Genomic DNA, 13,988 nt, shown 5'->3' with positions numbered 1-13,988 from the left:
GCCTGTCTCCTGGTAGCGCCTCCATGCTCTGGACACTACGCTGACAGACACAGCAAACCTTCTTGCCACATCTCGCATTGATGTGCCATCCTGGATGAGCTGCACTACCTGAGCCACTTGTGTGGGTTGTAGACTCCATCTCATGCTACCACTAGAGTAAAAGCACCGCCAGCATTCAAAAGTGACCAAAACATCAGCCAGGAAGCATAGGAACTGAGAAGTGGACTGTGGTCCCCACCTGCAGAACCACTCCTTTATTGGGGGTGTCTTGCTAAATGCCTATAATTTCCACCTGTTGTCTATTCCATTTGCACAACAACATGTGAAATGTATTGTCAATCAGTGTTGCTTCCTAAGTGGACAGTTTGATTTCACAGAAGTGTGATTGACTTGGAGTTACATTGTGTTTAAGTGTTCCCTTTATTTTTTTGAGCAGGGTACTTTGAGTTACCTTTTCTAGCTAAAATAGACTTAAAAGTTCACACTTGTGTATTTCATTAACTGTGGGGAGGTCAAAACATTTCAATGGCTTTGCCTGGCCATGATCCTTTACCCAATAAGACAGAGTGAATCAGGAAGGGGGTCCCTGGGGCACCGGTTTTCCCAGGTTGGGGGTTCCTGACATTGACTCCCTGGGCAAGACCATGAACGAGCAGTTTCTGACCTCTGGTCCTCTAGTTACACCAACAGTATATTTTTGTTGTGGTCCTGGATAAGCACACCTGATTCTAATCATCAAGCCCTTAAAGTTGAATCAGGTGTTTTTGTACAGGTGTACATTAAGTGTGTGTTGTTGGAGGACTGGAGATCCTGCTTGTGCTGATGTATTACAATCATCTCAATGTACTAATGTAATTAGGCCTACATACTGTCAACTCATCACCATAAACAGCCAACAGACCCCCAAAAAAGGAAAGGAAACAATGACATTTTTATTTTCCAAGTCCAAGGCATCATCTGATGGGGTGGGTCTATAGTTGGTCATCTGAAGAGGGTTTTGTATGTCTGTAGTTGCTGGGTAGAAAGAGAGGGAGTCATCCTCTGTAAAGACTGGAGGAAGTATCGGCGTTTGATACTAGAAGCTTCCATACTTTCATCCTGGAGGGTCAACAGAGCTGCCTGCAGACAACATTACAGTTAAATCCCAGCAGCTCTCATTCTATGGTAGAAACAAACATGTTGCTGAATCTCTCCTATCGTTAAAACATGCCATTTTATAAAAGTGACTGGTGAAGGCAGTGTCTATACTTTAGGTGTACTCTGTACCTCATTGTGAAGGTTTAAAGGGACAGGTGTATTAGTGTACTCTGTACCTCATTGTGAAGGTTTAAAGGGACAGGTGTATTAGTGTAAACTGTACCTCATTGTGAAGGTTTAAAAGGGACAGGTGTATTAGTGTACTCTGTACCTCATTGTGAAGGTTTAAAGGGACAGGTGTATTAGTGTACTCTGTACCTCATTGTGAAGGTTTAAAAGGGACAGGTGTATTTAAAGGGACAGGTAGTGTACTCTGTACCTCATTGTGAAGGTTTAAAGGGACAGGTGTGTTGGTGTACTCTGTACCTCATTGTGAAGGTTTAAAAGGGACAGGTGTATTGGTGTACTCTGTACCTCATTGTGAAGGTTTAAATGGGACAGGTGTATTGGTGTACTCTGTACCTCATTGTGAAGGTTTAAATGGACAGGTGTATTAGTGTACTCTGTACCTCATTGTGAAGGTTTAAAAGGGACAGGTGTATTGGTGTACTCTGTACCTCATTGTGAAGGTTTAAATGGACAGGTGTATTGGTGTACTCTGTACCTCATTGTGAAGGTTTAAATGGACAGGTGTATTAGTGTACTCTGTACCTCATTGTGAAGGTTTAAAAGGGACAGGTGTATTGGTGTACTCTGTACCTCATTGTGAAGGTTTAAATGGACAGGTGTATTAGTGTACTCTGTACCTCATTGTGAAGGTTTAAAAGGGACAGGTGTATTAGTGTACTCTGTACCTCATTGTGAAGGTTTAAAGGGACAGGTGTATTAGTGTACTCTGTACCTCATTGTGAAGGTTTAAAAGGGACAGGTATTAGTGTACTCTGTACCTCATTGTGAAGGTTTAAAAGGGACAGGTGTATTAGTGTACTCTGTACCTCATTGTGAAGGTTTAAAAGGGACAGGTGTATTAGTGTACTCTGTACCTCATTGTGAAGGTTTAAATGGACAGGTGTATTAGTGTACTCTGTACCTCATTGTGAAGGTTTAAAGGGACAGGTGTATTGGTGTACTCTGTACCACATTGTGAAGGTTTAAAGGGACAGGTACAGTATGTTGTATTTACAGGGGAGGTGTGTTTTGGTACTCTGTACCTCTCTGCACAGGTTCTCCAGGTCTGCTCCAGAGTAAAGGTCAGTGTGTCTAGCCAGCTCCTCCAGACACACATCATCATCCAGAGGCATCTTCTCTGTACACACCTGCAGGATGGACACACGTGCCTGGAGGGGGGAGGAGAAAGAGGGGGTGAGATCAGAGGGATCAGTTCAGGTGAAGGTGGTAATAGATACCTGTAGGTCAGGTGGTAATAGTTACCTGTAGGTCAGGTGGTAATAGATACCTGTAGGTCAGGTGGTAATAGATACCTGTAGGTCAGGTGGTAATAGATACCTGTAGGTCAGGTGGTAATAGATACCTGTAGGTCAGGTGGTAATAGATACCTGTAGGTCAGGTGGTAATAGATACCTGTAGGTCAGGTGGTAATAGATACCTGTAGGTCAGGTGGTAATAGATACCTGTAGGTCAGGTGAAGGTGGTAATAGATACCTGTAGGTCAGGTGGTAATAGATACCTGTAGGTCAGGTGGTAATAGATACCTGTAGGTCAGGTGAAGGTGGTAATAGATACCTGTAGGTCAGGTGGTAATAGATACCTGTAGGTCAGGTGGTAATAGATACCTGTAGGTCAGGTGGTAATAGATACCTGTAGGTCAGGTGGTAATAGATACCTGTAGGTCAGGTGAAGGTGGTAATAGATACCTGTAAGTCAGGTGGGGGTACATAGATGATCTGGTCCAGTCTTCCAGGCCTTAGGAGGGCACTGTCCAGAAAGTCTGGTCTGTTAGTGGCCGCTACGATCATCACTTCCTTGTTACACACCTCCTGGTACTCCAACTGACAGGGAGGGCAGACAGGACATCATGTTAACAACAACAGAAGCGATTGTCAGGACGTTTGAAGCGATCAGTTTGAACAATGTGAAGCTCAGAATCGCTACTCTTTAAGTGATTTGTAATTCAGTGATTCTGAGCAGAATCTACATATAAAGTGTGCTGTTGGTGTGTATGTTTTTTGTGTGATTATATGGTGTATGTTTTGATTGGTGCTCCAGTAGTAGGATGTAATGTCTGACATGTTCCTGTTGCTGGTGGTGCTCCACCCCCTCAGCCTGTAGGGTCTTCCCTGCTCCTCTCCTCTCCAGGGTCCTAAAGCCTACCCCGTCCAGCTCATTCAGCAGCACAGACAGGAGGCGGGTCTGGGCACTCTGAGGGACATGGCCTTCTGACCGGGAGCCAATCAGAGAGTCCACCTCATCCAGGAACAGGATGGAGGGAGCGCAGGCCCGCGCCTGACGAAAGAGCTACATACAGGAACACAAGGTTATTCACGTACACACAATAACATCTACCAAAGTGATTCTATTGATTAAAGCATGACAGCAACATTCCTCCAGATAACAAAGTTGAACTGCTTCAGAAAATGTCTAACACTACATGCTAGTACAAGAACAATAGGAACATTCAGTTAAGACGAGGGGCTCTCCAAACCCCTACCTGAGCCAGGGCCTTCTCCGAATCTCCTACATATGGAGAGTAGAGGTCAGCCCCGCTGACTGACAGGAAGGAGCAATGGGAGGAGGTAGCTGCAGCCCTGACCAGGGTGGTCTTAGCACAGCCTGGGGGACCGTACAGCAACACCCCCCTGGGACGGGACAGACCCAGACGCACAAACGCCTCCGGGTAACGCATTGGCCACTCTATACTCTACAAGGAGGGAGCAGAAACAGAGGACAGGAAGTCAGGACAAGTCTCAAATGATACCCTATTCACCTTACTCTCTAGTGCACTACTTTGGAGCAGAGCTGTGTGTCTGTTGTATCTGTTATTGCCTGCTGCTCTTCAGTGTTGGTCGAATGAATGAATGAATGAATGAATAAAGGAATGCTGCAGTGTTCCCGGTATAGTTCCACCAGTACCTGTTGTAGTTTGACTTTGACTTCCTCCAGGCCTCCTATCTGTTCCCAGGAGACGGCTGGGAGGTCTGTCCGTCCCAGACTGCCCCTCAGACAGGATGGACGGACAGTCTTCAGGGCAGACAGGAAGTGTTCCATGGTGATAGTCTGCTCCCCTGAACCCTGACAACATACACAACACACAGGAGGAGTCAATAATGTTAAGACTATCTCAATGACAATAACCTGGATAGAAGTTAGAACAGGTGTGTGTGGTGTGGTGTGTGTGTGTGTGGATGATCTGGCTCAAAGGACCAATACGATCTGACTTTACAGTGTGTGTGTGTGTGGATGATCCGGCTCAAAGGACCAATATGAGCTGACTTTACAGTGTGTGTGTGTGTGTGGATGATCTGGCTCAAAGGACCAATACGATCTGACTTTAGTGTGTGTGTGTGTGGATGATCTGGCTCAAAGGACCAATATGAGCTGACTTTACAGTGTGTGTGTGTGTGTTTGTGGATGATCTGGCTCAAAGGACCAATACGATCTGACTTTACAGTGTGTGTGTCTATGCTTACCGGTGTGTTGTGTCGTATAGCCAGCATGGCAGCCTCACGGCAGAGAGCACTGAGGTCAGCACCCACATATCCTGTAGTCCTCTGGGCCAGCTCTGCCCAGTCCACACTGACACACACTGGCATGGCCTGGCACAGCACTGACAGGATGGACAACCGCTGCTGTGCTGTGGGGGCACCGATAACCACCTGGACAACAGAGAGAGAGGAAACATAACAGACAGGATGGACAACTACTGCTGTGCTGTGGGGGCACCGCTAACCACCTGGACAACAGAGAGAGAGGAAACATAACAGACAGGATGGACAACTACTGCTGTGCTGTGGGGGCACCGATAACCACCTGGACAACAGAGAGAGAGGAAACATAACAGACAGGATGGACAACTACTGCTGTGCTGTGGGGGCACCGATAACCACCTGGACAACAGAGAGAGAGGAAACATAACAGACAGGATGGACAACTACTGCTGTGCTGTGGGGGCACCGCTAACCACCTGGACAACAGAGAGAGAGGAAACATAACAGACAGGATGGACAACTACTGCTGTGCTGTGGGGGCACCGATAACCACCTGGACAACAGAGAGAGAGGAAACATAACAGACAGGATGGACAACTACTGCTGTGCTGTGGGGGCACCGATAACCACCTGGACAACAGAGAGAGAGGAAACATAACAGACAGGATGGACAACTACTGCTGTGCTGTGGGGGCACCGATAACCACCTGGACAACAGAGAGAGAGGAAACATAACAGACAGGATGGACAACTACTGCTGTGCTGTGGGGGCACCGATAACCACCTGGACAACAGAGAGAGAAACATAAAGACAGGATGGACAACATAACAGACAGGATGGACAACTACTGCTGTGCTGTGGGGGCACCGATAACCACCTGGACAACAGAGAGAGAGGAAACATAACAGACAGGATGGACAACTACTGCTGTGCTGTGGGGGCACCGATAACCACCTGGACAACAGAGAGAGAGAGAAACATAACAGACAGGATGGACAACTACTGCTGTGCTGTGGGGGCACCGATAACCACCTGGACAACAGAGAGAGAGGAAACATAACAGACAGGATGGACAACTACTGCTGTGCTGTGGGGGCACCGATAACCACCTGGACAACAGAGAGAGAGGAAACATAACAGACAGGATGGACAACTACTGCTGTGCTGTGGGGGCACCGATAACCACCTGGACAACAGAGAGAGAGGAAACATAACAGACAGGATGGACAACTACTGCTGCACCAATGACTGCCTGGAGCCAACAGGCACAGGATAGAATGTTACTGTGCAGACCAACACACTCATTACTGTGCCTCCTGTGGAACTTCCTGCTTTCAATTAAGTTTGAATAACAACATTAAGTCACCTCTCTGTCGAATCTCCCGGGCCTCCGTAGCGCCGGGTCCAAGCTGTCCGGCTGATTAGTGGCTCCTACGATAAGGAAGTGATCTGATTGGTCCATGCCGTCCATGAGCGTGAGCAGTTGAGCGACCAGCCGGTTCTCGGGTGCGGAGAATCCAGTCCGTCTGGGACAGAGAGAGTCCAGCTCATCCAAGAACAACACACAAGGCCCTTCCTCTGCCGCTGCCCGCGCCCGACCAAACACCGCCCGCAACCTCTCCTCACTCTCCCCTGGCCGAGACCCTACTACCTGGGGTGTGGAGGAGGCAAGCGAAAGTCCAATTACATTCAGCCAGTATGTGTGTGTATTGTGTAACATCGAGCCCACAAGCTAAACAACATATGTAAGAAGGCTGGGTAAATCTATCTTCAAGTAAGCAAGTATTCAAGTGTGTGTTGTGTAATACTGTGTGTGTATGTGCATGCATATCTATGTTACTGTGTGTGCGTTCATGTTTATATGTGTATATATGTCCTCTTACCTCTGGTCCTCTGACTGTGATCAGGCTGGCCCCCACCTCCCCCACCAGGCAGCGGACCAGCAGGGTCTTTCCGACCCCCGGCGGCCCAGCAAGGAGCACTCCTCTGGGGCAGGAGAGACCCAGGGAGCCCAGGGTAGCAGGGTACTGCAGAGGCAGGTGCAACATCTCTCTCAGAGACGCTGACACCTGGAATCGCAGACAATAAAGACACGATTATAGACACTGAAGAGTCTTTCTCTCCACCTCAATAGTCTACAGCGACTTCCTCCACTCGTCTCGTCTCCTCCAACTGCACTGACTAACTGAAGACTTCAGGAGAAGAGAAAAAAGATTCAAGAGGCATCCTAGAGTCCATATTGCCTTCACCTACTGAGTCACATGTGACAAATGAAAATGACTATTGAGAAGGAGGACAGGAGAAAACGTCACTGTAGATTATTGAGGACAGGAGAAGACATCACTGTACATTATTGAGAAGGAGGACAGGAGAAGACATCACTGTACATTATTGAGAAGGAGGACAGGAGAAGACATCACTGTAGATTATTGAGAAGGAGGACAGGAGAAGACATCACTGTACATTATTGAGAAGGAGGACAGGAGAAGACATCACTGTAGAGAAGGACAGGAGAAGACATCACTGTACATTATTGAGAAGGAGGACAGGAGAAGACATCACTGTACATTATTGAGAAGGAGGACAGGAGAAGAGGACATCATCACTGTACATTATTGAGAAGGAGGACAGGAGAAGACTCACTGTAGATTATTGAGAAGGAGGACAGGAGAAGACATCACTGTACATTATTGAGAAGGAGGACAGGAGAAGACATCACTGTAGGAGAAGGAGGACAGGAGGAAGGAGAAGACACTGTACATTATTGAGAAGGAGGACAGGAGAAGACATCACTGTAGATTATTGAGAAGGAGGACAGGATTATTGAAGGACAGGAGAAGACATCACTGTAGATTATTGAGAAGGAGGACAGGAGAAGACATCACTGTACATTATTGAGAAGGAGGACAGGAGAAGACATCACTGTACATTATTGAGAAGGAGGACAGGAGAAGACATCACTGTACATTATTGAGAAGGAGGACAGGAGAAGACATCACTGTAGATTATTGAGAAGGAGGACAGGAGAAGACATCACTGTAGATTATTGAGAAGGAGGACAGGAGAAGACATCACTGTACATTATTGAGAAGGAGGACAGGAGAAGACATCACTGTACATTATTGAGAAGGAGGACAGGAGAAGACATCACTGTACATTATTGAGAAGGAGGACAGGAGAAGACATCACTGTACATTATTGAGAAGGAGGACAGGAGAAGACATCACTGTACATTATTGAGAAGGAGGACAGGAGAAGACATCACTGTACATTATTGAGGACAGGAGAAGACATCACTGTACATTATTGAGGACAGGAGAAGACGTCACTGTAGATTATTGAGGACAGGAGAAGACGTCACTGTAGATTATTGAGGAGGAGGACAGGAGAAGACTGTACATTATTGAGAAGGAGGACACTGTACATTATTGAGAAGGAGGACAGGAGAAGGAGGACAGGAGAAGACATCACTGTACATTATTGAGAAGGAGGACAGGAGAAGACATCACTGTACATTATTGAGAAGGAGGACAGGAGAAGACATCACTGTACATTATTGAGAAGGAGGACAGGAGAAGACATCACTGTACATTATTGAGAAGGAGGACAGGAGAAGAGATTATTGAGAAGGAGGACAGGAGAAGACATCACTGTACATTATTGAGAAGGAGGACAGGAGAAGACATCACTGTAGATTATTGAGAAGGAGGACAGGAGAAGACATCACTGTAGATTATTGAGAAGGAGGACAGGAGAAGACATCACTGTAGATTATTGAGAAGGAGGACAGGAGAAGACATCACTGTAGATTATTGAGAAGGAGGACAGGAGAAGACATCACTGTAGATTATTGAGGAGGAGGACAGGAGAAGACATCACTGTAGATTATTGAGAAGGAGGACAGGAGAAGACATCACTGTACATTATTGAGAAGGAGGACAGGAGAAGACATCACTGTAGATTATTGAGGGACAGGAGAAGACATCACTGTAGATTATTGAGAGGAGGACAGGAGAAGACGTCACTGTACATTATTGAGAAGGAGGACAGGAGAAGACGTCACTGTACATTATTGAGAAGGAGGACAGGAGAAGACATCACTGTACATTATTGAGAAGGAGGACAGGAGAAGACATCACTGTACATTATTGAGAAGGAGGACAGGAGAAGACATCACTGTACATTATTGAGAAGGAGGACAGGAGACATTATTGAGAAGGAGGACAGGAGAAGACATCACTGTACATTATTGAGAAGGACAGGAGAAGACATCACTGTAGATTATTGAGAAGGAGGACAGGAGAAGACATCACTGTAGATTATTGAGAAGGAGGACAGGAGAAGACATCACTGTAGATTATTGAGAAGGAGGACAGGAGAAGACATCACTGTACATTATTGAGAAGGAGGACAGGAGAAGACGTCACTGTACATTATTGAGAAGGAGGACAGGAGAAGACATCACTGTACATTATTGAGAAGGAGGACAGGAGAAGACGTCACTGTAGATTATTGAGGACAGGAGAAGACATCACTGTAGATTATTGAGAAGGAGGACAGGAGAAGACGTCACTGTAGATTATTGAGGAGGAGGACAGGAGAAGACGTCACTGTACATTATTGAGAAGGAGGACAGGAGAAGACGTCACTGTACATTATTGAGAAGGAGGACAGGAGAAGACGTCACTGTAGATTATTGAGGACAGGAGAAGACGTCACTGTACATTATTGAGGACAGGAGAAGACGTCACTGTACATTATTGAGGAGGAGGACAGGAGAAGACGTCACTGTACATTATTGAGAAGGAGGACAGGAGAAGACGTCCCTGTACATTATTGAGAAGGAGGACAGTAGAAGACGTCACTGTAGATTATTGAGAAGCAGCCTCTTCCTGGGTCCTCACCTCTTCCAGTCCTCCCAGTAGGACCTGGGGCTGCTCCTGGAGCTGTCCTCTGTAATACTGGAGGGTCCTCGTCCCTGTTATTTCCACCCCTGTCTTAGATGTAACCAAACCAGTCACGGTGGACTCTGGGTTCAGGCTCTCGATGACGATCAGTTTAATGTCCGTGTCATAGTCACCCACATCTATCACGTGCTTCTGGTGGACATATGTCCCTTTCAGCATGTCCTTCACTAGTTCATGGATGAAACTGGGAGGGGTGGTTTTCCGGAACTCCACACTCTGAACCACCACTGTTATTCGGATGCCTTTCAGCTTGGGGCAGGAGACTGGGGTGAGACTAGGACTTAGGCATGGGCTGGGGGGAAGTGGGCTAGAGCTGGGGCTAGGGTTAGGGCTGGGGGTTAGTGGTAGACTGAGGTGTGTGGGTGTAGCTTTGTTTAAGATAAGATTTGAAGAACAACATTTCATGTCTATCTGTATGAATCCGTCAGCCAGGTCAGGCCTGGACCAGGCAGTACAGAGACAGGACCCTCCAGACAGAGACACCAGAACAGGAGAGCCCAGCCCCAACCCCAGGGAGGACATCAGCCCTGGGCCCAGTCTGACCCTCTGGGTTCCCCGGTCTGCTGGGTCCATTGGCAGCACTCTCAGAGACACCTCCTCCATCGCAGTCACAGCTGGAGAGAAGACAGGCTTGTCTGTGGGAGGAAGAGATTGAGAGGCAGGGATATGGGGTTTATTCATCAAGAACTCTCTCACTGAAATACAGACACTAAATGATAGACACACACAATCACATTTACTTTTCTTGTTTATGAGATACAGATAAGTTATTTTAATCATATATTATTGTTTTTGTTGTAGTTTGTTTTAGTTTTAAAATAATCTTTCAATAATTAATAACGTGACAATATTTTCTGAAATACACATTGCATAATAGAAGGCAGACATTTCAAAGATAAATACTGACATTTGTTGGACAGAGATAATCACCTGAACGTTTCATACATTTAGAAATATTAGATGACAGACCACTACTGATAAAAAAGTTATGGTTGTAATTTTGCTTGTATACAGTTGTTAATGGCCTTTATATTTAATGATACTCATTGAGGGCTGTTTTTTAAATCTCTTTTCAAAGTATTTTTTCAAATCAAATCAAATTGTATTTGTCACATACACATGGTTAGCAGATGTTAAGGCGAGTGTAGCGAAATGCTTGTGCTTGTCCCGAAAATGTAGTAATAACCAACGAGTAATCTAACTAACAATTCCAAAACTACTACCTTATACACACCATTGTAAAGGGATAAAGCATATGTACATAAAGATATATGAGTGATGGTACAGAGCGGCATAGGCAAAATACAGTAGATGGTATAGAGTACAGTATATACATATGAGATGAGTATGTAGACAAAGTGGCATAGTTTAAAGTGGCTAGTGATACATGTATTACATAAAGATGCAGTAGATGATATAGAGTACAGTATATACGTATACATATGAGATGAATAATGTAAGATATGTAAACATTATATTAAGTAGCATTGTTTAAAGTGGCTAGTGATATATTTTACATCAATTCCTATCAATTCCCATAATTAAAGTGGCTGGAGTTGAGTCAGTGTGTTGGCAGCAGCCACTCAATGTTAGTGGTGGCTGTTTAACAGTCTGATGGCCTTGAGATAGAAGCTGTTTTTCAGTCTCTCGGTCCCAGCTTTGATGCACCTGTACTGACCTCGCCTTCTGGATGATAGCGGGGTGAACAGGCAGTGGCTTGGGTGGTTGTTGTCCTTGATGATCTGTGACATCGGGTGGTGTAGGTGTCCTAGAGGGCAGGTAGTTTGCCCCCGGTGATGCGTTGTGCAGATCTCACTACCCTCTGGAGAGCCTTACGGTTGTGGGCGGAGCAGTTGCCGTACCAGGCGGTGATACAGCCCGACAGGATGCTCTCAAATGTGCATCTGTAGAAGTTTGTGAGTGCTTTTGGTGACAAGCCGAATTTCTTCAGCCTCCTGAGGTTGAAGAGGCGCTGCTGCGCCTTCTTCACGATGCTGTCTGTGTGGGTGGACCAATTCAGTTTGTCTGTGATGTGTATGCCGAGGAACTTAAAACTTACTACCCTCTCCACTACTGTTCCATCGATGTGGATAGGGGGGTGTTCCCTCTGCTGTTTCCTGAAGTCCACAATCATCTCCTTAGTTTTGTTGACGTTGAGTGTGAGGTTATTTTCCTCCCTGTAAGCCGTCTCGTCGTTGTTGGTAATCAAGCCTACCACTGTTGTGTCGTCCGCAAACTTAATGATTGAGTTGGAGGCGTGTGTGGCCACGCAGTCGTGGGTGAACAGGGAGTATAGGAGAGGGCTCAGAACGCACCCTTGTGGGGCCCCAGTGTTGAGGATCAGCGGGGTGGAGATGTTGTTACCTAACCTCACCACCTGGGGGCGTTTTGTGGTCCCTTTTCCTGAGGGGAAGAGACAGGCTATTTCTTACCAGTTTTTGATGGATGGGTACCTTCATTGGAGCTGGAAGTGTCTGGGGGCAGAGGAGGGTAGCCACTAGGGAGGTGGCCAGAGTACTGGCAAGGTTTGGTGGATCGTCATCATGAGCCTCTATTTGAGTGGACCAGTCTGCTGCAGGACCTGTGTCATCATGGAGGGAAGTGTCTTGTGATGGCTCTTCCCTGAAGACTCGAAGCTGTCATCGTTCTCCTACTCATTGTGGCTGTTGCTCTCGGGTTTGTGATGTTTCTCCTCTTGACCTCTCGGGTTCCCTTGTCCTCCTCTTCCCCACCTCTCTGCTGTTCATCTTGTTTGGGGACGTGCTGTGGGATCTGTGGCTCGTCTACTGGCTGTGTTGGTTGTTGCATTTCAGTTTCTACTACCCTTCCACAGTTCTTTGCTCTGTTGCTGTAGGCTTGTGGACAGTTGAAGTAGGTGTGCCCATCACCATTGCAGGGTGTGCACTTGCTTTCACTCGTGCAGTCTCTGGACTTGTGGCCGAAATCACTGCATCTCCAGCACGTAACAGTCTTGCAATCCTTCACCTGGTGGTCCATGGCATCACAGATATAGCAGCGGGTGGTCTGTCCTGGGTAGAATATTCTGCTGCTGTGTGGCCCCAGCAGGATGTTGTTAGGGATCACGACAGCTTCACCATCAGTTCCTCTTTTGGTCCGGACCTTTGTACCCCCTTAGGCCATACCCATATCCCATTGTTGTCTACTGGTTTCGTGGCAGGCTGAAGGAGAGTGCAATAGCGTTGCAGATACAACTCTGTCATGGTCAGAAACTCTTCCTCTACTTCAAAGGTATAGCCTTCTCGTCCACGTTAAATGGGGACTCCGCTTCCCAATCACTCATCATTTCTGCTCATGTGCATTTTCGTTGCGCCGATTTGGGAGGGTTATGTAGGAATAGTCGTCTGCAGCAGTGATCGAACTATATTTTTTCAGCCACATACTCTAGTACTAGGCACCTCTCCTTCCTCAACGAAGCGCTCCCTGACCCAGAGTTGCTAAGGTCGGACCGCAAAGCTCCCAAAATTGGGAGCCATGATGGAACATTTGCTCCGTTATAAGTTGTGAAATCACCTTTACCATCACCAAAACAGTTTAGCAACCCTATCCCAGCCTGATTTCTACTTATGCTGTCTGGTCACGGTTGCTAGTTAGCAACGGCTGACTTCTAACAACACCATAAAGGCCACACATATAAAGACACAGTAGCTAGTGAGCTATAGCAACTTACCAATATGAGTATTAAACGATCTTCAACCACGTTTGTTTCACTCTTATTTCACTAGACAAATAGTTTGACAGCTAACGTTAGCTAGAAGCTATCATGCTGCATTTCTATGTTTACAGCAGCCATGTGTGTTGAACATGAGATGGCCAACTATAAGCATTCCCTCGAACGATTTGTGGGGGTTAGCTGGTAAGGGATTATAATTAAGATATTATTTTTCATTGTAGTTTGTAAAAATATATGCTCGAGAGTTGTTGATAAATAACTTTGAAGTGATGAAACATCTTGGAAGCAGATGCGCGTAAGTTTCTGCCTCTTTAAAACCCCGGTTTTTATCACAGTCGGCCAGATACATAAAGCTATCATTCAAAACATGTCTCACTGGCGTTATCTTGTGTATAACGATATACAAACAACGTCTGTGCAACATTACGTGTACAACGATATACAAACAACGTCTGTGCAACATCACATTATTGATGGCGATATACCTTGTGAAAAAAAACATGTGATTTTATTTACAGAAAGTTCTT

General features: G+C 46.1%; 1 protein-coding gene and 1 long non-coding RNA gene across 4 annotated transcripts; one reads left to right on the top strand and one right to left on the bottom strand.

Moving 5' to 3' along the window:
• Positions 1-211: 211 nt before the first annotated feature.
• spata5l1 (spermatogenesis associated 5-like 1) lies at positions 212-13,616 on the bottom strand. The gene is made up of 11 exons (XM_052516808.1): positions 13,459-13,616; positions 9,708-10,405; positions 6,687-6,872; positions 6,170-6,454; positions 4,785-4,970; positions 4,228-4,386; positions 3,806-4,015; positions 3,385-3,612; positions 3,012-3,146; positions 2,349-2,474; positions 212-1,119 (listed from the first exon to the last, which is right to left on the bottom strand). The coding sequence occupies exons 2-11, from the start codon at positions 10,371-10,373 to the stop codon at positions 982-984; spliced, it is 2,319 nt and encodes a 772-aa protein (XP_052372768.1). The 5' UTR covers positions 10,374-10,405; positions 13,459-13,616; the 3' UTR covers positions 212-981.
• LOC127929159 (uncharacterized) lies at positions 1,133-2,321 on the top strand. 3 transcript variants are annotated; one of them, XR_008133477.1, is made up of 4 exons: positions 1,133-1,325; positions 1,468-1,482; positions 1,639-1,813; positions 2,051-2,321. It is a non-coding gene; the product is annotated as an uncharacterized LOC127929159 (long non-coding RNA). The 3 variants fall into 3 exon arrangements; XR_008133476.1 differs by having other exon boundaries at positions 1,373-1,482; positions 1,639-1,780; positions 1,828-2,321; XR_008133478.1 differs by having other exon boundaries at positions 1,373-1,482; positions 1,781-2,321.
• Positions 13,617-13,988: the final 372 nt, after the last annotated feature.

This window comes from Oncorhynchus keta, unplaced genomic scaffold (assembly GCF_023373465.1).
Source record: "Oncorhynchus keta strain PuntledgeMale-10-30-2019 unplaced genomic scaffold, Oket_V2 Un_scaffold_5444_pilon_pilon, whole genome shotgun sequence".
Lineage (NCBI taxonomy): Eukaryota > Metazoa > Chordata > Actinopteri > Salmoniformes > Salmonidae > Oncorhynchus > Oncorhynchus keta.
This window is presented reverse-complemented; position numbering and strand designations above follow the sequence as displayed.

What these genes read in the sequence shown, in the direction of transcription:
- spata5l1 (XM_052516808.1), bottom strand. Translation starts at nt 10,373, where the DNA reads ATGGAGGAGGTGTCTCTGAGAGTGCTGCCAATGGACCCAGCAGACCGG. An exon ending in CCGGGAGATTCGACAGAGAG is followed by an intron (nt 4,971 to 6,169) that starts GTGACTTAATGT and finishes TCTGTTGTCCAG; the next exon opens with GTGGTTATCGGTGCCCCCAC. An exon ending in TCAAAGTCAAACTACAACAG is followed by an intron (nt 4,016 to 4,227) that starts GTACTGGTGGAA and finishes CCCTCCTTGTAG; the next exon opens with AGTATAGAGTGGCCAATGCG.